General features: G+C 37.2%; 1 protein-coding gene across 1 annotated transcript in view; it reads left to right on the forward strand.

Annotated features, from left to right (window-relative positions):
* The first annotated feature begins 392 nt into the window (after window positions 1-392).
* GALNTL6 (polypeptide N-acetylgalactosaminyltransferase like 6) overlaps window positions 393-24,172 on the forward strand; it is an 884,110-nt gene continuing 860,330 nt past the window's right edge. Inside the window, exon 1 of the mRNA XM_037526440.1 lies at window positions 393-1,115. Coding sequence (XP_037382337.1) covers window positions 978-1,115 — 138 coding nt within the window. The 5' untranslated portion in view covers window positions 393-977. The remainder of the gene's footprint in view (window positions 1,116-24,172) is intronic.

The raw sequence follows: 24,172 nt of genomic DNA on the forward strand, positions 1-24,172 counted from the left end.
CCGCCCTCCGGCCCCGCGCGCTCCCGGCACCGGGGATGTGTCTCTGGGTTCGCTGGGGCGCCGGAAAAGAATGGTAACGCGGGCCGCGGAGCGGGAGAGCGTCGCGGGAGGCAGCGGAGAGATTGATGGGCAGAGCGCGCGCGCCGGAGCATCGCATCCCCGGCCCCGCGCGAGGAGCAGCGTCGCGGCGCCTGCCCTTCCCGGCTGGACCCGGCTGACATCCGTGGCCGCCCGCCCTGCCCGCCGCCAGGGCGCCCTGCGCCGCCGGCCGAGGAGCGCGCACGCCGCGCGCCGGCACCCGGGACTTGGGGGACCTCAGCCCGCGCGGGGGTGCTGCCCCGGGTCCCGCCGAGTCCGCCTGCACGCTGGCTCCGGAGGGAGTTGAGCTTGAGTTTAGGTGGGTGAGCCCCAGGGGAGCGCAGGAGTTGGTGCGCAGGGAAGACGAGCAAGGTGATGTGCCAATGTCACAAGCGGACACTTTTCTTCCTGACACTTGCTGGGGCTGAGCCGCTTCCTCCCACGCGGTTCTCAAGACTTACCTGCGCCTCCCCAAGCCAGCCCTCCCGCACGAAGGGGGGCGACTCCAGAACACCCCTTTTTCTTAAGTATCTGGCATGCTGTTGACTTTCTCAGAACTTGAGATCAGTCTGTGAAACGATCATATTTACTCCATAGCTTTACAGTCATGGAGGTCGATAGGCTTAATGATTTCCTCAGTCAAGTCATTTACTTCTAAGCCAATAGATAATGCCTTCGTCATAGTTTTCTGGGGGGAAAGTAACTGTGCGTTTGTTCTGCAGATGCCCAACTCCCTCTGAATCGTGCAGATTGGTGCTGAGCAGGCAACAAAAGTTTTTAGCTTCTCCTCCTTTTCTGGTGCTGAGCAGGGGAGAGGACAGGACTTTGGCATTCACACAAGAAGCACAAGAAGCGGTCGGGGGAACATCCTTAACTTTTCTTCTCTGTTGTCGTTTGCAATGAAGAGGAAACAGAAGAGGTTTCTGCAGATGACTTTGCTTTTCATGGTGGCTCTAATTTTCCTGCCCAATATTGGTCTCTGGTCTCTGTACAAGGATAAGCACCTGGTGAAATCTACAGAGCCCGGGGAGCAGCAGGTAAGTACCACCCAGAGAACCTTCTCAGGAGGGCTGGCTGCGAGGCACACGGCCCAGGGCCACACAGGAGGCAGGTGTGGGGCAGCTGTGGGGTAGCTGTGGGGTTTCTCCATGTCTATGGGGCTGATGGCACAAGACTTTCGAGTTTGGGGTGTAAGCAAGAAGTTTTAAGATCTGGGCAATGATGTATTGGGAAGTAAAATAAAGTAGAAGAGCTGGTAAGAGAGGTCAAGAAGAAGAGAAGGTGCTCTTGCACAAGTGGTCATGAGGTTGAGTTGCTTGAAGTGGATGAAGTGTCAGCGCTTGTTTGTGGGATGTGGGAGAGGGTTTGCTACAAGTTCAGTCACAAGGATTTGGTGTGGCCTCTCGTCCGGGCTCAGGTGTCTGTATTACAGTGATTGGGTCAATAAAATCATTAACATTGTGAATTCTCAAACACTACAAGCTACAGTTTCCTGTATTTTGGGTTATAATTTTTGCTTAGCAACAGCTTTACCCTGTGGAAACTTCAAGTCTCTGATTCTGCTCCCCTGTTGCTAAGGTGGTATGGTGTGGTCTACTGGCAGTTATTAAGGATGCCAATTCAGTTTCACAGTCTGGTGATAGCAGTTTGTTGCCGAAAGCTTTCCTTCCTCTCTGAAACACCATGTAGTGTGGTATGTTGTCTTTCCACTTAGTATGCAAACCATAAAGATGTGCATCGCTCGTGGCTTGACATGAATCACAGTAACTATCTCTCTTCATGAGCAATAATGCAAAAATATCCTAGATCCTTCACAAAAATGTTGATGGAATGCAATATTGTTGAATTCCTTGTTTTTTGATGACTAAAACTGCTTCTGCAATTGAACTTTTACACTAGAAGGCAGCCTTCATGGTATTGATAGAGCAGCTTTTCAGTTAGGACTGTGTATCACCTTGGAATATTAATATTCTTAATTTCAAGGGTCATCACCCATGTACACTATGCCCCTTCCACATATAGAGTGTTTATGTAGTCCATCTGTGGACAGCAGCAATAGATATTAATGGAAATTTAATATTTGTCCTTCGACTTCTCAAAGTTTCATTTTCTTTTTATGCAGTGAGTGATTAGTTGTGAAATGTATGGAAGTAATCTGCTTCATCATTTTGGCAAGTCTCTAAAATTTATTACCAGTTACTAAAATTTAAAGTTAACTCATTGCTGATGGATTTGTGGTGGATTGGAGTTTTGAGGAAAATGTTGGCATTTTTTGATGTAGTTGTTCTCGATCATCCTTTCTAATCAGGATTTATCTTTGAAGTATATACTCTGTGTTGTCATTCCAGAGGAAAAAAGGAAGATGAGCATTCTGAATGTGAAACTTTTGTTTTATTTAAAGTCCTTATTTCTCCAACACTTGATATATAAAACAAGATTTTATTAACACTAGTATTTTTATGTTACTGTGTAAAATTTCATTTCAATATTGTCAAATAACAAAAGCAAAATAGTTTAATAGTTTTTCCTTGAATTTTGCTAATTCAGTTAACAATAGCCATTTGAGATATTTGCTGGTATAGCGTATATATAAGGTACTAATTAATCTTATTAATGTGATCTTTACAACTTTCACACTCACTCTGTTGATTTCGACCCTTAATGAGAAATTTTCTTGTCCAATGGCAAAAAGAATAAAATCTGGCAAATCAACTCTCTGCCTTGTCATTGTACTCTCCAAAATAGTTTTCTTGGTTCTTCTGTAGTACAAATGATACTTAATATCAGGTATAAAAATAATAGGTATGAAAGCCATGTAGTAGCAAGAGAAGGAGCTATTTCTCAAAGTTTCATATGCTGTAGAGTAAATAATGCAGATTGATGGATATCTTATGACATTGCACTTTAATAACCCTGTGTAACAGGTTTGAAAACAAATACAAAGAAAAGGTAGTAATATGTTATAAAATGAATGTCAATCATGTACTTTACTAGGTTTAACCCAAATAATGATTTTTAAAACTAATACTTCCATAGAGATACTAAATAAAGTTGAAGAGGTAGCAATTAATGGATCACTTACTGAAAGAATTAATTGTAAAGCAGGACAAGATAAGTTTTTATTGGTTTTGTTCCATTTATAATATAATTGGAAAGCAAATTAAGATATGTTGGCAGGGTTATATCATTATGTATTAGATAAGTAAGAGTTAATATATATATATACACATATATATACATGCATGGATCAAGAGTTAATATATATACACATATATAAAAAGTGACTTGCAGTAGTGGATAAAATGTCTTTGGTATTGTGATGGAATGTTTTGCTAATGTATCTGTGCTTCAATAGTATTAGTAAGTTGGCTAAATATATAAATTTTAATGGAAGCATATAATTTAACTATTGGATAGTGTGTTATTTAAATTAAGCAATTTATTTGAAAAGACATTTTCATGGTTAATTGCAAAATGTTCCTCAAAAGCCATCTTTTACTGCATGTCTCACCAAGTTGTAAAATGCTGAGGGCAAGGATAACGTGCTGATTGAGGCATTGACAGCAATAAGAACTGAAGCTATTCAAAACTAGTCACGTGCCCAAATAAACCCTCTATTTTTACAGCAGCTATGTGTAAAATAGCAGTGCTGCTTCTGACTGTGGTGTGGCAGTGGTCATGAAATTGAAAACCTTCACTGATTAAAATAGTTTTAATTATGTAGTCAGTTGCAGGGAAATACTTTTAAGTAATGGAAATTCAAAATCATAAAATGGCTAATACTTTAAAAATATGCTTAATTTCTATTTTCTCAGGCACACCATTTATCATTTGTCTATTTACTCTTCAGTGTATTTTTTTTTTTTTTACAATGTGAGATAAATTAAAGGGAACTTAAACTGAAAACACTGATAGAAGTTGCGTGTGTTCATTTCTATGTTTAGTATTTTGCACTTTTTTCTCAGGTCTTATATACTATTACATAATGTTTTTATTTAATTTAACTAATGTAGTTTATTGTAGTTTCACATTGAAGTAATATTTGTTTGATAATTCCCATGCCATGACAACATTTTCCTCAACTATGATGCAGTAATGAAAAATAAATGAAATAAAAATTCTCAAATTATTAATTTACAAGGCCTTTTTTCTTTTTCCTCCTTGATCCTTTAACCAAAAAGGATAAAAAAATAGTTTTAATAATGCATTAATCAAAAGTTCTGTATTATTGTTGCAAGATATTGTTGGGGCTATGCAAAATTGGAATTAAGTTGCTGAAATAAACATTAAACTTTTGAGAGTTGTAAGGCTTTAACAAAATTTAAAAGACTTTATAGTTTTGTTTAGCTATTATTAAATTGTCAGTAATAATTGTTATATATTATTTTGAGTTGAATTAGTTTTGTTCCATTTTTGCACTTATTGGGATGCAATAAATATTTCCTTTTTAACCATTTATGTATACAGATACCAAAATAGAATCTGTCAATTATGATGTGATATTTAGTTGAGAAGGATCATTTTATAGTAAAGAGTATCTTGCAATTTTTGAAATGAAAACAAGGGTCAAAATCCCAGATTTTTTTTTAAGATTTATTTATTTGTGTACAAGAGCTGGGGTACAGGCCAGAGGCTCAGAAGGGTGAGGGGATTCACCAGAGACAGAACGGGGAGCAGAACAGGCCGATCGACTGAAATACACTGCTGAGGGGAGCAGCGGGCGGGACAGGAGAGGTCTGCTGCGCCATGTGGGAATCTCCCAGGCCAGCCGTGAATGGAACCCACACTGCAGAGGCTGGGGACAGCTTCATAGCACTGTGCTCAACCCTCTGTGCCACCAGGGAGGCCCCAAAATCTCAGATTTTTAAATAAAAAATTTTCAGAACTGCTTAGAATGATTTTATACATTTGTGGTTGCCTGGATTTTTTTAAAGCACATTTTAAAATATGCTCAAGTCACTTTTAATTATTTTTGTTATAAATTTAATTTTAATTTCTATTTTTACTTAATGTATTGATTATTTTTAATGCAGTAACATTGGTTTGTGTTGTAGAGGTTTAGATTTACAAGTATATGAATATATTAAAGTCACTTTAAATTGCATACCTTCTTATTTGTAGTTCACAATTTCTAGTTATAAAATAGTACAAATCATGCCACATACCAAGGTGCATAAATTACTGAGATTCAATCTCGAATATAGAAACTACTGTAAATATGTTGTTTTCAATATCTGAGCACATATATACTGTATTTGATGTATGTGGGACTTAATAGCCATTAAAAAAATAAGCAACAACAACAAAAAGAAAAAACCCAAAACTTTCCTGACAGGGATTTCTCAGCATCTTTGTCCAACTCTTAATGTTCATCAGCTTCACACTTTGAGGTGGGGATGGTTCTTCTTTGGGCTACAGATGTTTTTTTTTTTTTTTGTCATGTCAAATATTTGATGGAAAGACGGCAGATAATTGGTACGCTGTGTATGCAAACCACTGTTTTCCTTTGCCATGCTGATCATAACACTGTAAATTGTGTCTGTGTTTCTTTTCTAGCAACGCCTTAGATGTTGGAAGAGATGAGGATGGAAGAAAAAAAACTAAGGTTGTCTCTACCTGCACCAGTCTTAACTGGTCCATTATCAACACACTAGGTGTGAAATGTTGCATTAGTTTGAGCCATACTGCTCTGCTCTTAATTAGCTAAAATGCAGATTTTAAATTACTATTTTTTAAAAAAATATTTATACAAGAGCTGGGGCACAGGCCAGAGGTACGGGGGGGTGAGAGGATTCACCAGAGACAGAGCGGGGAACATAACAGACAGACTGACTGAAATACACTGCTGAGGGGAGCAGCAGGCGAGGTCTGAGGAGAGGTCTACTGTGCCATGTGGGTTTCTCCTTGGCAGGCCTGGGAATTGAACTCATGCTGCAGAGGCTGTGGATTGCTTCATAGGTTGTGTCTTAACCCCTTGTGCCACCAGGGAGGCCCTTAAATTACTATTTTAAAGGACCTTCTCTAGATTTTATGGAAAACCCATTCTGACTCCCTACAGCATAGCACCACACAGATCACTGTTTCAAGTGTCTTAATTATTTGCTGTGACCTATTACATAGCAGCATGATTTAGTTCATCACCTCACCCTTGGGGGACAGAACAAAATGGTCCTCTGTTCACAATTTGCCAAAAAATGATATCGGTTTTATCCCTGCTGCTTGTTGCTGAGTTGGACAAGCTGTGTTGAGTCAATTAGCCTCCTATAATTTATTTTCTATTAAAAAAAAATCAAGAGTGGAATATGTAGGGGATAAGGTGAGAAATGTCAGGCAATTTAACTAATGTAGAGAGGAGAATTGAGTTTTGTTTTTTTTAAGTTTTATTATGAGTAGCCATGACTACCTTCAGGGAAGTATACATCAGTGTCTCCTTGTAACGGTTCTGTATAAATGAATCTTTACTAAACTATATCAAGAATAAACTTAAAGATGTGTTAAAATTAAAGTAAGGAACAAGATTATGCACTGTTAGTGGCTTATAGAGTCAGATTTGGATGTTTTGCCTGACAGTCACTCACTTCTCATTTGCCTGACTTGCTTATGATTAAGAGGTGAGTACTGCACCCCTTATTCTTAAAACCATCTGATGTGACCATGTTTTTCTCTTTAATTTGTGTGTACGTGTGTGTTTACAAAAGTACCGTATGGGATCAAAGGTGCAAATGGGCAAAGAAGTAGGAGGTTCGGAAGATGATCATAAAGGTAAAGACCAACTCTCATAAGTTAGATGCCTGCTCACCTTCATCTGTCACTAGAAAGCTAACGATTTCTACCATATTGCAAAGTGTAGATGTAAGGCTTGAGTGGACAACAGCAACAACAAAACCAATAAGAAGCAGATGTACCTCCCAAGAGTCTGTTTAAATAGGCACAGAGTAGATAGGATGGGTTTATTTAAAGTTTAAAAAGAAGGAACAACTACACACATTCAAGACATAATTACCATCATCCTTCCTCACTATTATTCATGCCCTCTATGACCAAACTCCAACATGGTGAACAGAAGGAGGGCCACAAAATAAAGGTATATTTAGGATGCAAAGTAACTCATCAATGTTTTCCCCAAATTTTCTACTTCCATCATGGTGGGGTAAAACATGGACTGCATCAGTAGTACTCACATTAAATGCATTCTTTTCATGTATTCATTTAGCATTGTACATACGTACATCCACACATGGTCTCATATATAAAGAAAAAAAAATACATCCACCCGACTGCATTTCCTGCAATTTTATTTTGCCTTTGTAGCTTCTTGCTTTTTCCATTCTTTGAATCTACAAAGAATCAATCGAGTTTGAAGCTTCATTTAAATGTTATTAATATAATTCCAAAAAACTGTGGAGGGTGATAAAGGAAATATATCCCTCTCTAGAAGTACTTACATTTATTTAGCAAATGTGAGAATCACAATAAGGACTTAGCCTGTTGGAGCAGCAGCATGCATTGTAACTAGGGCAAAGTATTGCTAGCTGGTGTGAAATCAGTGCAGTGGGTGTGTGTAGACTAACTACAGTGGCGGCCACCAGCAATCTGTTGCAAGGAGTGGTAATTTTGAATTTATTTCAAGTACTCAAATACTCATGGACTGTTATTACGGTACTTGAAACCCAGAAAGCTAGAGAGAGGGAATTTTATTATCAATCATTTTGTACTTTCTTATCATAATAAAAATGACTCAATAGTCAGGGTTGCCACCCAAATTTGAGTGAGTTGAGTTTTTCTTATTTTTGGCATGACTTCCCAGCAAAGGAATCCTATTGAACTGAATTTAAAGAGAAGTAACAGAATTCATGTGTTCTCTTACTCTCCTTTCACATGTAATGATGCAGACTCTGGATTCAAATGATCAGTTTCAAATTTTGGTTTCAGCATTTAGCACTTTGTGACATTTAGAAGTCTTTGATCTTACCCAGGTTAGTTTTCTCCCAAGTCAAAAGCGGGAAGATTATCCTTTCTTGCAGTGATGCCTTGAGTGCTAAATGCTTACTGTCTTGAACAGCATATAATAAAAGGATTAATGAATATTGATTATTGTTATACTTATTATAAACATTTATAAGCAATCATTGCCTTTAGCAAAGTAATTTATGTTTGCTTAATAAATATTTGCAAATGGTTTCTCTTTGCAAGGCAAAGTCAAGACAGCACAGCACAGTAGTGAATATAGTTCAGGACTTGCCACTGATGCGTTAAATTTGGTAGGGAAAAATGTTGAATAAACTCGTAAATAGGGTCTAGAAAATAAAAGCTCTTTTTCTCCATAATTCTTCATATAGTACCTAAGGGCAGAATATAATTGTATTTTTCATATAATTATTTATTGCAAAGAATGACTAAAGGGTTTTATTTTTTAATATAGTGCATAAAACTTATCAAAAAATGAAGCTTTTCATACAAAAGGGAAAAAAGAGACAGGCGTGTTTTTTATAGCGTCCACCCTCATTTCCTATAACAAAGTTAGTGCCTCACAGTTACGTGTTTTGTTTTTTTTTCCCTCTACATTAATTACAAGCAAGAATATTAGAAATATTTCAGTTGTTTAAACCTGGGATGTGAGAGAATTGGATTATTCTGAAGAAAAAAGGAGAAACTATCAAAATCATAAAGCTCCTTTACAGAATTACTACTGTTGCAGTAGAGGGAAGGGATGCAGAGAAAACTTATTACATTGTTTCCATTTTTAGTTTTCTAAGTAGTAAATTTGAGAGGTAAAATTGATGTTCATCAAACAAACACTGCGCTGTAGAGTTTTCTATAAGAATGATGGGAATTTAGAGAAAAGAGGGAATGAAGTGGTCCCTGGACCCATGAGACAGGGCTTTATTTTTATAGAGGCTGAACACTGGTAGCTGCATCTTGTTGTACAAATTGGGCAGTGTCGTCATCAGGGAGAGGAAAGATCAGATACTTCAGTTAGGTATAGTTTTCTCACCACCTACTGGACAAGTCACTTAACATCTCTGAACCTCAGTTCTGCAAATGTTATCATGGGTTTCACCTCCTACAAGTAGGTTTCACCTCCTACAATTGCAGCAGAGAATTAATGGGATTAACATGCTAATTGCCTGGTACATAGTAATTAATTAAGGGAAGCTTAGCAGATACCATTTTGCTACCTTTTTCTCAATGTTTAGAACATTCATGAAGGCAGCAAATAGATTTCAATATTGTGTAAAATTAAAATATATACCTCTATCATTTTGTCTGTTGTTGATAAAATATTTATTAGATACAGTCAATGATACTGTGCTACAGCCTGAGGGAAATAAGTAATGAAAGAGAAACCTGTCTTCATGTAGCTTATGATCTACAAGTTAAGAAAAGGAATATATTCACCTATAATATAGGGCTGCATTACATCGCTTTATAAAAAAATACAAGCTCTAACTACTTAGAGTTTAGAAGAGGTGGAGAAAACATCAGTATTGTATGATATTTATGTGTGACCCTAAGTGCCTTATGCATGTTTACTCACTCGATCCCCTAACAATTCTTTGAAACAAATTCTCTTCTAACTCAATTTACACTTAAGTAAGACACAAAAGTAAAATTTGAGTGGGTTGACTCTGGATTCATACAAAAGAGGAAATAAGTAATTTTAACAGGTGCATAGTTTAAGGCAAGTGAGGACTTTGAAAAAGCATGGGGTTTGGTAATTAGTTCTTGGTAGTCTCTGGTAGTTACAACTGTCCAGGGGTAAATAAAATTGCGAAAGATTAAATGGTGAGAATAATATGTAACTTGTCTTACATTTTAAGAAAAATAAGAGCTACTGGTTGGGTCAGCTCTCACCTAAACAGCTGAATATAGGGTGCTAGCTGGAGAAACCAAAAAGTTGACGTGCTGAGACAAGGCGGAGCCAGTCCCTACAGAGAATGAAGACACACGGGGGAAAGCTGAAGGAATGAGGCAGGAAAGGAAGGTTATAATGATCTAAAAAGTAAATTTAGAACATTTGCTTTTAATAGTTTGAGTATTTCCTGCCAGAGAGGTCTGAGACATTTCCTGTGCAATTATCTTACTAATTTGGAGAGGTAATTAAACATTTGTGAAATGTTCTGTAAAGTATGAAACAATGTAAATATATTACAGATGTGTTCGCCAGCTAGATGACAGATAGGTAATTAGATGTTTATTATAGTGTATATGAATCTATAACAAGGATTGAAGAGTATAATACTGAATGGGGATGTCTCGAAACCATGAGGTCACCTAGTCAATAAGTGAACAATGTAGCTGTCAAAGTAAATGCGAATGATGACCAGATACACAGACAGGAAAAATGTATAGGCAGTGGGATGGTGTGGGGTTATTTATTACAGAACATGAAGATAGTGATATTAAGTTGCTAGGATTTTCAGTATAATATATGGATAAGATCTTTATGATAAACAACATTATGTATTATCTTTATGATAAAAGATAATATGATTAAAAGTTCATGTAACATTTACTGAATTCTCTTCATATCACAAACCATATTAAATTATTCTTAAACAGTCACAAGAAATTCACGGTATTTGTATTATACCACCAATTTGACTTTTTTGTGTGCCAAATTTGTTAAGATCACACAGTTGATTTTTCTATCAATATTGCAGTGTTGGGCTTTTTATCATTTACCATATGCTACAAATAATACTTGAAATAACCTAAACCATAGCAACATAAGAAATCATGTTTTAGCTCAGCCATGAAAGGAAATACCCACAGTGATTTAGGGCATACTTGAGCCACGTTCTGCCTTGCTTCAGTTGCAATTCTTTGACTTTGCTCGTGTGACCTTAGGCAAGTTTTTCTTTACTGTACTTTGGAATTCCCATTTCTAAAATGGGGAGAAAAGAATGGCTGCTTGATTGAGGTGATGTTAGGGTTCAATAAGTTAAAACACATAAAATGCTTAGAAAACTGGATTGCATTTGGCGGTAATTTTAAAGTCTTGGCTGTTGTTACCTAGGAGAATTCTGGAGAATTGAAATTGGATCAATCATGACGTCATAAAATTTTTGTATTAAAAAACATTTGAAGTATCTTTAACTTCTTTTTCTTACTCTTGGTAACCCATATGGAATAATGAAACAAGTAGTTTGAAAGACTTAGAACTTGGACCCTGGGTTCCTACTGCCTTTGGAAGCAAAGTAGATTTAGCAGAGAATTTTGTTCTGGTGCAATGAATGCTATTGTGATGACTGTTACCCTCTTATTTTTCATGCTCTTGTCCCCACATGGTGTTGGTTTCTCAATGTCTATTCTGCCTTGATGGGATACATTATTTTAAATATAAATTATATCACTAAATTAGTTTGAACTTTTGAAGAGGATTATCTAAAAATGTCTTCAGGGTCATATACTTTTTTAAAAATTGTATATAATTTGAACTTTAATGGTCTTGTTCTGGTTGCTTTTGAGAGTAAGGCATAATTGGGGAAAAAATTCATTATACTGCCAGAGACCAGGGTAGAATAACCTGACACAGGAATTGCTATCTCGCTCCTGCTTTTAGTGCTTCCAGGGCAAGAAGGGACTGAAAAATCAGGAAATGGAAAGCCGTATAAACCTGAGTGTTCAGGGAGAGATAAAAAACTGCTTTCATTCCTTGAGTGAGTTAAACTTTTGAGATACCTAACAGAAGGGTGTCAGAGTAATAACTATGTAATAGGGTTGACCCCTCTTCACTTCAGTAGAACTTTCAACTTTTCTTTCACAAACTGAAGGAAATGACATTTTCTGTAAGATCCACATCATTTCAAGGTAAAGATCTTGAGTTCTAACCGGAAATGTGGAGGACATTGAGGGAACCGTCAGGGAAACCATAAGGATGATATTTAAGAAAGGGTGGAAACCACAGCCACTGGATTCGTCCACCTCCCAACCTCTCCCTCATCTTCTCTCCTCTCCTTTTGAAATTTTCCTTAAAGAAATGATTGATTTGATCAGTTATCAGTCCTGTGAGTAAATAGAGACTTGCAGCCATAAAAACCTGGAGTCTTGGGGACCTCCCCGGTGGCGCGGCAGGTTGAGTGCAGCATTATGAAGCTGTCCACAGCCTCTACAGCACGGGTTTGATTCCTGGCTGGCCAGGGAGCTACCCACATGGCACAGCAGACCTCTCCTGCTGCCCGCTGCTCCTGAGTCTTTCACATCATTAAAAAAAGCTTCTGTTGAACCTAACTGCATTTCTAATTATTCAAAAGTATGTGAGGTGAATCATTTTTAGCTCAAGGCTTTAGCTGTTGATCTTTGCTGTTTGTTTTTCTTAATGCTGAGAGCTGCCCCCACCCTGAACCATGCAGTCAGACAGCAAAGTTGTGTCATGCCAAGGGACGGGATCTTTTGTAGGTTAAAAAGTACAAACTGGCACGTTGGGGTCTAAACTACGAGGGAAGATTGCCCCACTCTCTCCTGAGTAGCTCTTTGCCCTTTTCCTCAAAACTCCTGTCCCCACCCTTTGCTGCTCTCCTCAGCCTCCTCACCTGCCACCTCTTCTCTCCTCTCCTCCCTGCATAGCCTGTCCTCATTCTTCACTGACAATCTAGAATTTTCCTATTGGGAGCACCAAGGCTGTCTGCCATAAAAGCAAATCACCTACGTTTATTTTCCTGTTCTCTACATGCCTCCTGTTCCTGTGGGAAAGTGGCCCTAAATCTGGTATAAATATAGAACGTCTATCTAGATTATGGAGTATAACATTTTTTTTAGGAATTTCACTGATTCCCCCCACCCCATTCATTTTCACCCTTTTCCTCACTGATCCATATTTAAACCTGTCAGAGTAGCGAAAGGGAGCTGCCCTTCTTCAGTGCCACACAATCCTCTTTCTAGCTACTGCCCTGTCTCTCTCCTCTCACTAAGCAAACGGAATGCATCCATTTCCTCACTCTCAGCCTCTGTGCACCTCAGGCTCAATCAGACTCCTGCTAATGCGTGTAAGTGCTTTCACTGCTGTCACCAGAAGCCTCTTGGTAGTTAATTCCGAAAGTACTTCTCATGAGTCATATTACTTGATAGTCTTTAAGTACTCCCTCTTACTTCAAACAGTCTTCATCTGAAGGCAAAGAGGTAGTGGGTAGGAGTCTTGAAGAGCAAAAAGGTCGGAAAAAACAACTTTGGAAAACAAGAAAGAAGGCTGAACAGGAAAACAAGGATTCTGTACTAGTAATTTAGGCTTCACCCTGCGAGCTCCTGTTTTAATTCTCTTATCCACACTGCCCGACCCAGCCATCACCCATGCACAAACTCATTTGTCAATGTCATAGGCTCCTGTCCTGTTCCTTAAAATATATTTTTTTTAAAGATTTATTTATTTATACAAGAACTGGGATACAGTCAGAGGTGCAGGAGGGTGACAGGATTCACCAGAATCAGAGCAGGGAGTAGAACAGGCAGACTGACTGAAAGCATTGCTGAGGGGAGCAGCAGGAGAGACAGGAGAGGTCTGCTGTGCCATGGGGGTTTCTCCCTGGCCAGCCGGGAATCGAACCTGCCTTGCAGAAGCTGTAGACAGCTTCACAGTGTGGCACTCAAACCGCTGTGCCACCAGGGAGGCCCCTTAAAATACATTCTTTAATATCTCTACAATTATTTTTTTTTCTTCACTTTCCCTGAGGGTGGGGGCTATTCACCCAGTCCCTCAAATAATTTCACTTATCAAATCCTGATGACTTTCAAATCAGATTTCCCTCTGAGCATAGGATCCACCTATCAATCTGAAATCTAGAAACAGATACGTTAAACTTTAAACACCTAAATGAAATTCATCTTACATTCCCTAAACCTTTTTTTGGCCTTTGTCTCTCTTACGTAAAGGAAGTATGCCACTATAATTGCTACCTTTATTATCTTCACTCTCAAGTTCAAGTGATTGCTAAGTACGGCAATTCCTAAACTATCTCTCTTGGAATTCACCCATGTGTCTTCATTCCCCTGACTACCAGCCTTGTTGGGACAGCATGAACACTTCTCTGGAGACCCTCCATTTGTACTACTGCCTGTAGCCTTGTTTTCTTGTTCCAGACTCTCAGCAGACAGTCATTTGTCCAAAGTGCTGAACTGAATGGTCCAAGGCCATTTGCAATTCTATTGTCCTCCATGCCTTTAGTTAAAGTTCACATTCTTTAATATGGCTTTATCATAGAAACTCTTCTTGATGAGCTCAACTGCTCACCACTTAACTGCTTAAACTCCAACCACTTTGAACTTCTTTTAGGTTCCTGAGGAGATTAAGTTCTTTCTCCTCAAGAAATTTACATATGTTTTATCTTTAGTCTTGTCTGAGTAATTTCTCATTTTTTTCAAGTTCTCTCTGAGAAACTTTCCCAGATCTCCCATGCTACGTACTTATCTTACGTGTTTCCACAGGGAGAAAAGACAACTTTTCCTTGTTTTTATTGTGGAATCTATCAATGCTTATATTAATACCTGGTTTTTTGTTTAGGATTTTTTTTTTAATTTATCCATACAAGAGCTGGGGTGTAGGCCAGAGGTGCAGGGGATGAGAGGATTCACCAGTGGCAGTGGGGAGCAGAACAGGCAGATTGAATGAAATATACTACTGAGGGGAGCAGCAGGGCAAGACAAGAGAGGTCTGCTGCGCCATGTGGGTCAGCTCCCTGGCCTGTGATTGAACTTGTGCTGCAGTGGCTGCCAATCACTTCATAGTGTTGAGACCTAACCCCTTGTGCCACCAGGGAGGCCCCTATATTAATACTTGTTTAGGTAGTTTATTTTCCACTAATCACGAGTTCCTTAAACTTAGAAGTTGGTTAAAGTAGGTAGCCCCCTAAAAGATAGAACCATGTAATAATCTCTTAAATTTGTGATTGTTACCTTACTTGGAAAAATGAGAAGTGGAGAATAATGGGATGTGGAGATCCTTCTGAATGTCTTATTCAGCCTTCAGTACAATGATTAGTGTCCTCGTAAGATATACAAGAGGGATTAGACAGATAGAACAGGACACAGACAGGAGAGGGAGATGCAGTGTGAGGTTGATGCAGATGCAGTGTGAGGGAGATGCAGTGCAGAGATTGGAGTGATTCATCCATAAGCAAGACAGAAAGAGGGAAGGTGATGTAAAGATTGAAGTAGCTAGAAGCCAAGGAAGCCAAGTTACACCAATGACCACTAGGAGCTGGCAAAGGTAAACAAAGATCCCCCCCACCCAGAACCTGCAGAGGTAGTCCAGGACTGGGCACACATTGATTTGGGCTTTTTGGCTTCTGAAATTATGAAGGAATAAATTTATGCTGTTTGAAGCCACCTAGTTTGTGGTAATTTGCTACAGCAGCTCCAAGAAACTAATTTAGTCAATAATTGACTTTCTTTCTCCACATTTTGGTTTCAGTGCCTGATCATAAACTAGGCATTCAATAAACATTCCTGAAAGACTGAAGAGTGATAGAGCTGGGTTGTTTTCTATGTATTGAACTTTGTTGAATTGAGCTATCTCTATGTAAAGCATAAAAGCTGCACAATCCAGAATGTATATTTAAATATCATGTAGGTACTACCAGGCAACTATGAATGTAAAAAGGTAATCTGTTTTCTCACTCATGAATCCAAGTTCCATTTACATGCTTTCATGCTGTCGATCTTACCTTGACTAAATATACTCTTATGAAAGACTCGACTGATTCTGATACTGAAAGTCACAATGAGATTTCATCAACTGTAGACATCTGAGCTTGCTGTAGAAGACATGTATGACTCCAATAATTTTAATGACAAGATAGTCACATATAATCAAGGTGATAAAAGAACAAAATGTCATCATTGAATCAATTATTTATTAATTAAGGCAACACCTATAGTATAACTTTCATTTTGAAATATCTAGGCACTTAGTGTCTACAACTAAATAGCAATGGAGACTTAGCAAAGACTAGTTTTTAAAACTTTACTAATTTATAAAAAAAGCTAGTGATTGAGTTCATTCATACAACCTACAAGGGAGCAGTAAGCAGCATACTTCATTAAAATAAGTCATTTAGAAAGTATAGACTGATATATTTCAAGGGGGTTATTTTAATTTGAATGCTTCAGACTTTAAGGCTTTTATTAATTTGATTCTCTAGCACAGGTTCTCCTTTGAACAGCTCCCCTCCTATTGAAAAAAGTCTACCTTGATTTACCTGTGTTCATTTTAATTTTAATTAGCACTTGTATAGCAGGGATGTTGAAGCAGGGAGAGAAAGGGAAAAAATTCAAGGGTAAAACTTATGAAAGAGATTATGGAAAAGTTATAAGAGCTTGAAAAGATATGACAAGCTTTATTTCGTAAGGCATATTTAATGCACCGTCTTAGGGGGAAATGTCTTACTGTTCTGATAATTAAATAGCATTGCATTTGATGAGATGGCACCACAAGTTCTTCATAATGCTGAATTAGTTTAAGCACATTAATTATATTTCCTTTTGTTTATACTAGTATTATGGTCAGCTTTAGATTTTTGAACTTTTCATCCTGACATTTTTATCTACTGATCACCTAATTTTGACCTTTTATTTCAGTTGCTTTGTGTTCATCTCCATAGTGAATTAACATGATTTTCAATAAGAGGTTTAGTGACTGTATTCAGTTTTTAAAAAGAAGTGCAGAAATATTAGGAGGAATAGTTTAGTCTTTTCTCTTAAAGAGAATATCTGTTTGTCAAGCTGAGAATATCTGTTCGTCGAGATACCATCTTCAGATGTTTGTGTAAGATTATTAATTACCAAAGTAATACATGTTATTAAACATTGACAGGTATCCTAATATTTTGTTGCTAAATATCATTTTCTAGATACAATAACTAATGATAACATGTCCATGGAATTATATTAATCATGTGAGAAAGTATGTGCAAGCATTCTGAAACAACTTTTCTGACTTAAATACTAAAGAACTATTTTAATTTACTGCATTTTATTTGATTTTACGTCTTTTCTCTGAGTACTTCCAATTACATATTTACACTTAGTTGAGACATATTTTATCTATGTAAATGATTTTATCTATGTCAATATAGTTACTCTGGCTGATTCTTCATTTTCTATCATTCTTGTAGGTTTATACAAATATTAATTTTGTGTAATATTTTTACATGCAAAAGATTTTCAATTTCATTTTCTGATGCATTGAATAGATTCTGATGAAAACTTTCTTAAGGACTACTTAGAAATTTTTTTAATCTAAATATAGCATTATATTTGCTACAGATATTTGTCCTTTAAAAATGTGAAATAGTAGTTTGTATGTTTGTCAGTCTTCTCATTTTTTAAATTACATTTTGCAATCCAATCATTAAAAAAGGTAGGATATTTGGGCCTCCCCTTGTGGCGCAGCACCGGTTCGTTCCCCAGTCGCTGGCGAGAGTCCCACAAAAAAAAAAAAAAAAGTAGGCTATTTCTATTTTTAATGATCGAATTTTATTTTTTCCATGCCATTAGTGTTCCCAGAACCAGTGTTGTTTAATACATTCTTTTGGTAATTTAAGATTCATTTTTATCACATACAAATATTGTATATACTTCGGTATGGTTTATTGTGTTAGCACAATCTTGTCAGATATTCCATATGTCCTCCCTACATTACCTCTTCTGCAGGAGGATAGAATACAACCTGTTGAATTCATATGTGACCAGATAGCTTGTGTTGGTCAATGAAATGCAAGCAGGAATGGCACGTCTCACTTATGAACAGGAGCCTTACGAGCTACTAAGTGACTTGCCATGTTTTCTGTCCCTCTGTAAAAAAGTCATTAATGTCTCCAGATGGAGACTACTCCATCAACACTAGTCCTGGATGAAAGCAACATGGAAGAGGGTTCAGCTAACCCAAGATACATGTACACTTTGGGCAAAAAATAGATTTTTTGTTAAAGTAAACTACTGAGATTAGAGAGGCTTTGATGTGTATGCTATTTCTGTTAATTTATATTTATTTGTAAATTGTTTTGTTTTACTTTTGTTTTACTCCTATCTGGTTTTAGATAATATTTTACCTTTAGAATATATGAGATTGACTATATATGTATATGCACTCATGTGTATATTTTCATATATTACATGTGGATATGAATTTTGTCCATTGTCAGGAGTGATAGTCATGATAGTGCATTTGCAGGGAAGGTATTGAATAACATTTTAATTCCTTATTGTAGCAAAAGTGATTTTGTTTCCTGATTTACTGGATTTGAATAAATATAAAAATTATTATCAATATTATCACTTAGTAATAGTGAATAAGAATTAGTGAATTAGTGGGTCCAGGAGAAAAAGTCACAAAGTTAAAGTGTAAAAGGTAAGTTGGTCTCTCCACTAGCCACTGATGAATACTTGAGGCTTATGTATGTATGGTTCTAAACAAGTATTAATATTCAAAAGATATCTAAATCCTACTATTATCAGAGGAAAATGTATAAGATCATTTATCTCAGTTTAGTACACATCCTTGAAGTTACAAATTTAGTGATCCCCTTTCAGTTTTTAAGGTTGTGTTAAATGCTCACTTTAATCAACAGAAAGTGCCCTAGGAGGGTATCCTAATCTGATTTTAATGCTTCTCCCCTCTGGCCTATTTTATAGGACCATATTAGTCTATACTGAGCAGTAATTACAATAGATAGGCCCCCAAAATTAATATATGAAATAACTTGCAGTTATTTTGCTTGTTTTCTCCCCCCCAAACTTGCGTTATTTATGATTAATATTACTATTAGTATTATCGAGGCATGATTGACATTAAACATTATATTACTTCCAGCTATACAACTTAATGGATTAGTAGTTATATAAGTGAAGTGATAATCACAATAAGTCTAGTTAACAGCCATCATTCATAGGTACAAATAACTTTTTGTGATAAGAACATTTAAGATCTATTCCGCTTTCAATATACAATACAGTATTATTAACTATCTTTACCAAGCTGTACGTTATGTGCCCACAACTATTTTATAACTGAAAATTTGCACTTTTGGACCACTTTGACCTGTTTTGCCTTCTCTCCTCTGCAACCACAGTGTCTTCTTTGTATCCGTGAGCTCTGTTGTTTGTTTGGTTTTGTTTTCTTTTTTTTAGATTCACATATAATGAGATCTTATGGTATTTGCCTTTCTCTGACTTATTTCACTTAGCATGATACCCTCAAGGTGCATTCATGGTATTGCAAATGGCAAGATTTCATTCTTTTTTATGGCTCAGTAAAACTCCATTATATACCTGTATGTGTGTATAAAGAAATTAGACTACATAAACCTATTCATCCATCGACGGGCACTTAGGTTGTTTATATATCTTAGCTGTTGTAGATAGCACTGCAATGAACTTGGAGGTGCATATATATTTTCAAATTAGTGTTCTTGTATAATTCAGATAACTTTGTGGTGAATTTAATGTAGTACAGACAGATGTTGATTCTCATGATGCACACCTGAAACCTACATAGTGTTATAATGTTATTGTAATAAAATAAAAATGTAAAAGGGATAATAAGTGTAGACAAGAATGTCGAGATAAAACCTTGTACACTGTTTGTGGGAATGTAAATTGGTGCAGCCCCGATGGGAAACAGTATGAAGATTCCACAAACAGAATTGCAATGGCAAGGAAAATTGATTTTTCACCCCCTCTACTCTTTGCTCATAGTACTATCCAAATTATAATGTGATTTAGAGTTCTCTGTTGTTAAATTATCTCAGTATATGTATTTATATTAGTGCAGAATTTGATTTATTCAGTAAATAGTTGGCTCAGTCTATTAAATGTTTTTATTATATGAATTTAGAATATTCTTCTTTTAAATTTTTTAAAATTTATTTTTGCATAGAAGAACTGGGGTATAGGCCACAGGTGTGGGGAGGGGAGTAAGAGGATTCACCAGAGACAGAGTAGGGAGCAGAACAGGTGGATCTACAGAAATAAACTGCTGAGGGAAGCAGCGAGAGAGACAGGAGAGGTCTGCTGTGCCATATGTGGGTCAGCAACGTAGCCCAGGATAGAACTCAGGCCAAGGCAGTGATAGTGCTGAAACTTAGCTCCTAGGCCACCATGAAGACCCAGAACATCTTATGTGTTGTTAAATTTTCCCCCTCAGATAACTTTCTCCAACCCATGCTGGTCTTTAACAACTAGAAATATACTGCTTGAGCAAAATTATTTAAACTGATTGAAACATGCAATGTTACCTCCTTTTTATAACACCTTGCATGCTTGTTTTCATGCTTTTATCATGATTTGAAAAGCTGCTTTATTTGCAAAATAAAGAACATACTGTTTTTCAGTTTTAAAGTAACTTTTTCTGCCACTCTCCACATTTCCTGGCTTTAGGATGACCCTGGGAAGCTAGTTTGTAAGCAGATGCTGCAGTGTACTGTGTCAGCACTCGTCTGTCAGGAGTTTTATGATTCTGAGTATGTTCGTTAAGCCAAATATCGTTTTCCCATCTACCAAGTGGGATGATTGACATTCAGGTTGGATAACATATTTGTCTAACTTTTTCATCAGTCAGATAAAAATAACCAAACAGAGTTATTTGTTAAAATCACACCATGAGTTAAAACAATCAAGTCTAGGCTTAATTCAAGTCTTAATTTTCCTGCCGTTAATGAATTTCTCCTTTAACATCCCTGCTTTGTCAGGTATCACCAGTGCTCCCGTCCTTTGGAAACATCACTCTGGAGGCTGAGAGTGTTTAGCTTATTTTAATTGAAAAACCCAGGAGGGAACATTTAACCACAACAACAATTTGGGTATCAGAGTTAACAAAAAATAAGAGTCTGAGGGACTCCCTGGTGGTGCAAGGGGTTAAAACGCAATCTATGAAGTTTTTATCTACATCCAAATTCCTAGCTGTATCACTTTCAATATCTAATTATATACCTACTAAAAATGAGATACTGCTACTAATGAGGCTTGTACTCTGACATTTTTTTCTGAAACAGATGTATTTTTTTCATTCCTTAATTCCACAAAATGTTTGTCTGTATATAAAATATATTATGGGGCCTCCCTGCTGGCTCAAGGGGTTAAGATGCAACCTATGAAGCAATCTGCAGCCTCTGCAGCATGAGTTTGATCCCCGGCCAAGGAGCAACCCACATGGTGCTGCAGACCTCTCCTTCTTGCCCTCTGCTCCCCTCAGCAGTGTACTTTGGTAGATCTGCCTGTTCTATTTTTCCCCACTCTGTCTCTGGTGAATCCTCTCACCTCCCACACCTCTGTCCTGTACCCCAGTTCTTGTATGCATAAATAAATAAATCTTTTATAAAAAATTAAAAAAAAAGTCTAGAACTAAAGGCAACACCTATGGTTATTGTTTTTGATAGCACTTACACTTACCTCCTGAAGAACATTCTGTATTTTCCTTAGTATCTTCACTCTGTGTTTATAATTTGGGGGAAAATTTTGACAAACACATTACTTAGCATTTAGGAGTGAATTTGAAACGATTTATGAGGTCATGAGCACATTTTCTATTTAATTTTCCATCATTTTCCATTTATATTGTTGCAAGGATAAAATAGTGTTCTACTTTAAAACATATGCAAAGTTCTATAGAAAATGTTTTCCTAAGTTCAACTAAGTGGTTTGGTCCATATGGGTATATTGTATGTCTATGTACATGTGGTGGTTCTATTTCACTGTGTTTTTAATTCTGTAAGAAGAGAGTGTTTTGTATATTAATGTAAAACTTGTAACTTAACAGTAGTTTTAATATGACTTAGATCATATTATTGATCATACTGAATTTTAAGATATAGTAATTGGACAGACTGGCTATTACACAGTATGTCACTTTCCATATCTAAAGTGGCATAGAGTACTAAATTATATTTCCATTACTTACAAATATAGCATCGTTTTTTAAAGTTATTTACCATCTCTAATTGCTCACTGTGACATATTGAGAAAGCAGAATATAGCTATTTCCAATTAATTATTTATATTAGTTATCTGCATTGTTACCATTGTTTCTACATGCCTATATTTTAATTGCTTACTAATGACAGTTTTATGATATACCTTATCATAATGGAGATAACCTTTCAGATTTCTTTATGTCTTCTCATTTTAAAATATTAGTTAATGGTAATAATAACTACATTGTTTGTTGTAATGAAAGATGGAAACATTTTCTGGAAAGTTCTTGTGATAGGATGTGACAGGAAGAAAAAAGGTGGACTATAGACAGCAGTCTCTGTATACTCTTTATAGAGTCTATGCAATATTTGGAGCCAAAGGGTATGGGAAGATGGTCTCACTTAGCCATGTAGTTTCCAAAAAATAATACTACTAATAATAACAGTAATAGAACATCTTCTCTCAACACTTTTTTTCTTTTCCCTGCTCAAAACTAATCTTAAAACCTCTGATCACATGGCTGTTCTCTGACATTGCAGGTACTCATTCTGAGTCATCTCTTTAGTTTAAAATATCTAAGGACCCCATGAGTCGCCTAGTTAACATAAATTATCAGGAGGCACCAAGAATAACACAGACACTCCTCTCACTTAGAGGCTACATTCCAAGAACTGGGAATAAAAGCCATTTATATTCTTTATTACACAACTAGAAAGCAACACACTTAGATCATATCATGCCAGGACTCCTATTATATAATCATATGCCTTTCAAATTTTCTGAGGTTAAATCTTGATTTAAAAAAAAGAAGAAAATAGAGCAATTTATTATTTATTTCAAAACCCTTCTGAGCCTTTCCTCTTTCTTCTCTCCTCTCCTTTCCTCCCTCACTCCTTTATTCCCTCCCTTCCATCCTTCTCCCACCTCCCCCTCCCCCAAGATTTATTTCTAGAGTCATTTTCAGGGCCTGGTGTTGTAGTCAATTCATGTTGAGATGGAGGAGAGCAGGGTGTGAAATGGGATGTTTGCATCACCAGTGTGAGAAGGATGTGCACCCCACAGGAAGACGTAGAAACCAGGCACAGAGTGTCAGAATCCAGGCAGCCCGGAAGGGTGTCGCCCAGTCATAGGAGGTGGCACAGTGTGGGCTGTTGTGGTCCCAGCAGGGTGAAGGGCATTGTCAGAGCCCAAGCAAACCAGGGAAACTCATGCTGGAGACGACTAGCTTGGCATGCTCTGACTTTGGTGACCTGAGGAAGGCATTTTCCCAGGAGTGTCAGGTGGTGACTGTGATAGAAGATGCCTAATATGAGGGAACAAGTAAGTAAAATATTTTTTTAAAGATTTATTTATTTATGCATACAAGAGCTGGGTACAGGCTAGAGGTGCGGGGCTGAGAGGATTCACCAGAGACAGAGTGGGGAACAGAACGGGTGGATTGGCTGAAATACACGGCTGAGGGGAGAAGTGGGTGAGTCAGGAGAGGTCTGCTGTGCCATGTGGGATGCTCCCTGGCAGGCCAGGGGATCGAACTTGCGCTGCAGAAGCTGCAGACAGCTTCATAGGTTGCGTCTTAACCCCTTGAGCCACTTGGGAAGCCCCAAATAAGTGAAATATTAAAGAAAAGGGAAGTTAAGTCAAAGAAGCTCATATAGAAATAGAAAAAATAGAAGAGATACTGAGTTATTAGGTTGGAATTGGAGATATTATGAACTCATGTTTCATAACACCTATACAAGACGAATGTTGATGTAAGGTTATGCATGTAAATGCCTTATGATTAGAAAGGGGGAATAAGCAATATCACTTTGGAGAAAATTGACAGATACCACAATTAGTAAATGATTAAAATGGTTGCCGGTCATCGGTCCACTTGAAATTGTGGGTGGCTGATGGGCTGTCATAAGAACATCGTATCGCTTTTGTGGTATCCTGCCTAAGATGCAGAACCTGCTTGAAGTGATATGAAACATCAGAGAAACCCAATTTGACATATAGAAGAATGTCAGAAAAGTAACGTCACCAAGTCAAGAAAAGTGTAGGACCTAATCCAGACTGAAAGGAAATAATGAAACTTGATGTGTAAATGCAATGCATCGTTCTGAAGCTTGATCATTTTTCCTTTAAGGATTATTTGGGGGGACAGATATTGACATTCGATGAGGTAGATTTGAGGTTTAAATGACAATAA

The sequence above is a fragment of the Talpa occidentalis genome, unplaced genomic scaffold (genome assembly GCF_014898055.3).
Source record: "Talpa occidentalis isolate TD23 unplaced genomic scaffold, MPIMG_talOcc4v2.1 talOcc4.4, whole genome shotgun sequence".
Classification (NCBI taxonomy): domain Eukaryota; kingdom Metazoa; phylum Chordata; class Mammalia; order Eulipotyphla; family Talpidae; genus Talpa; species Talpa occidentalis.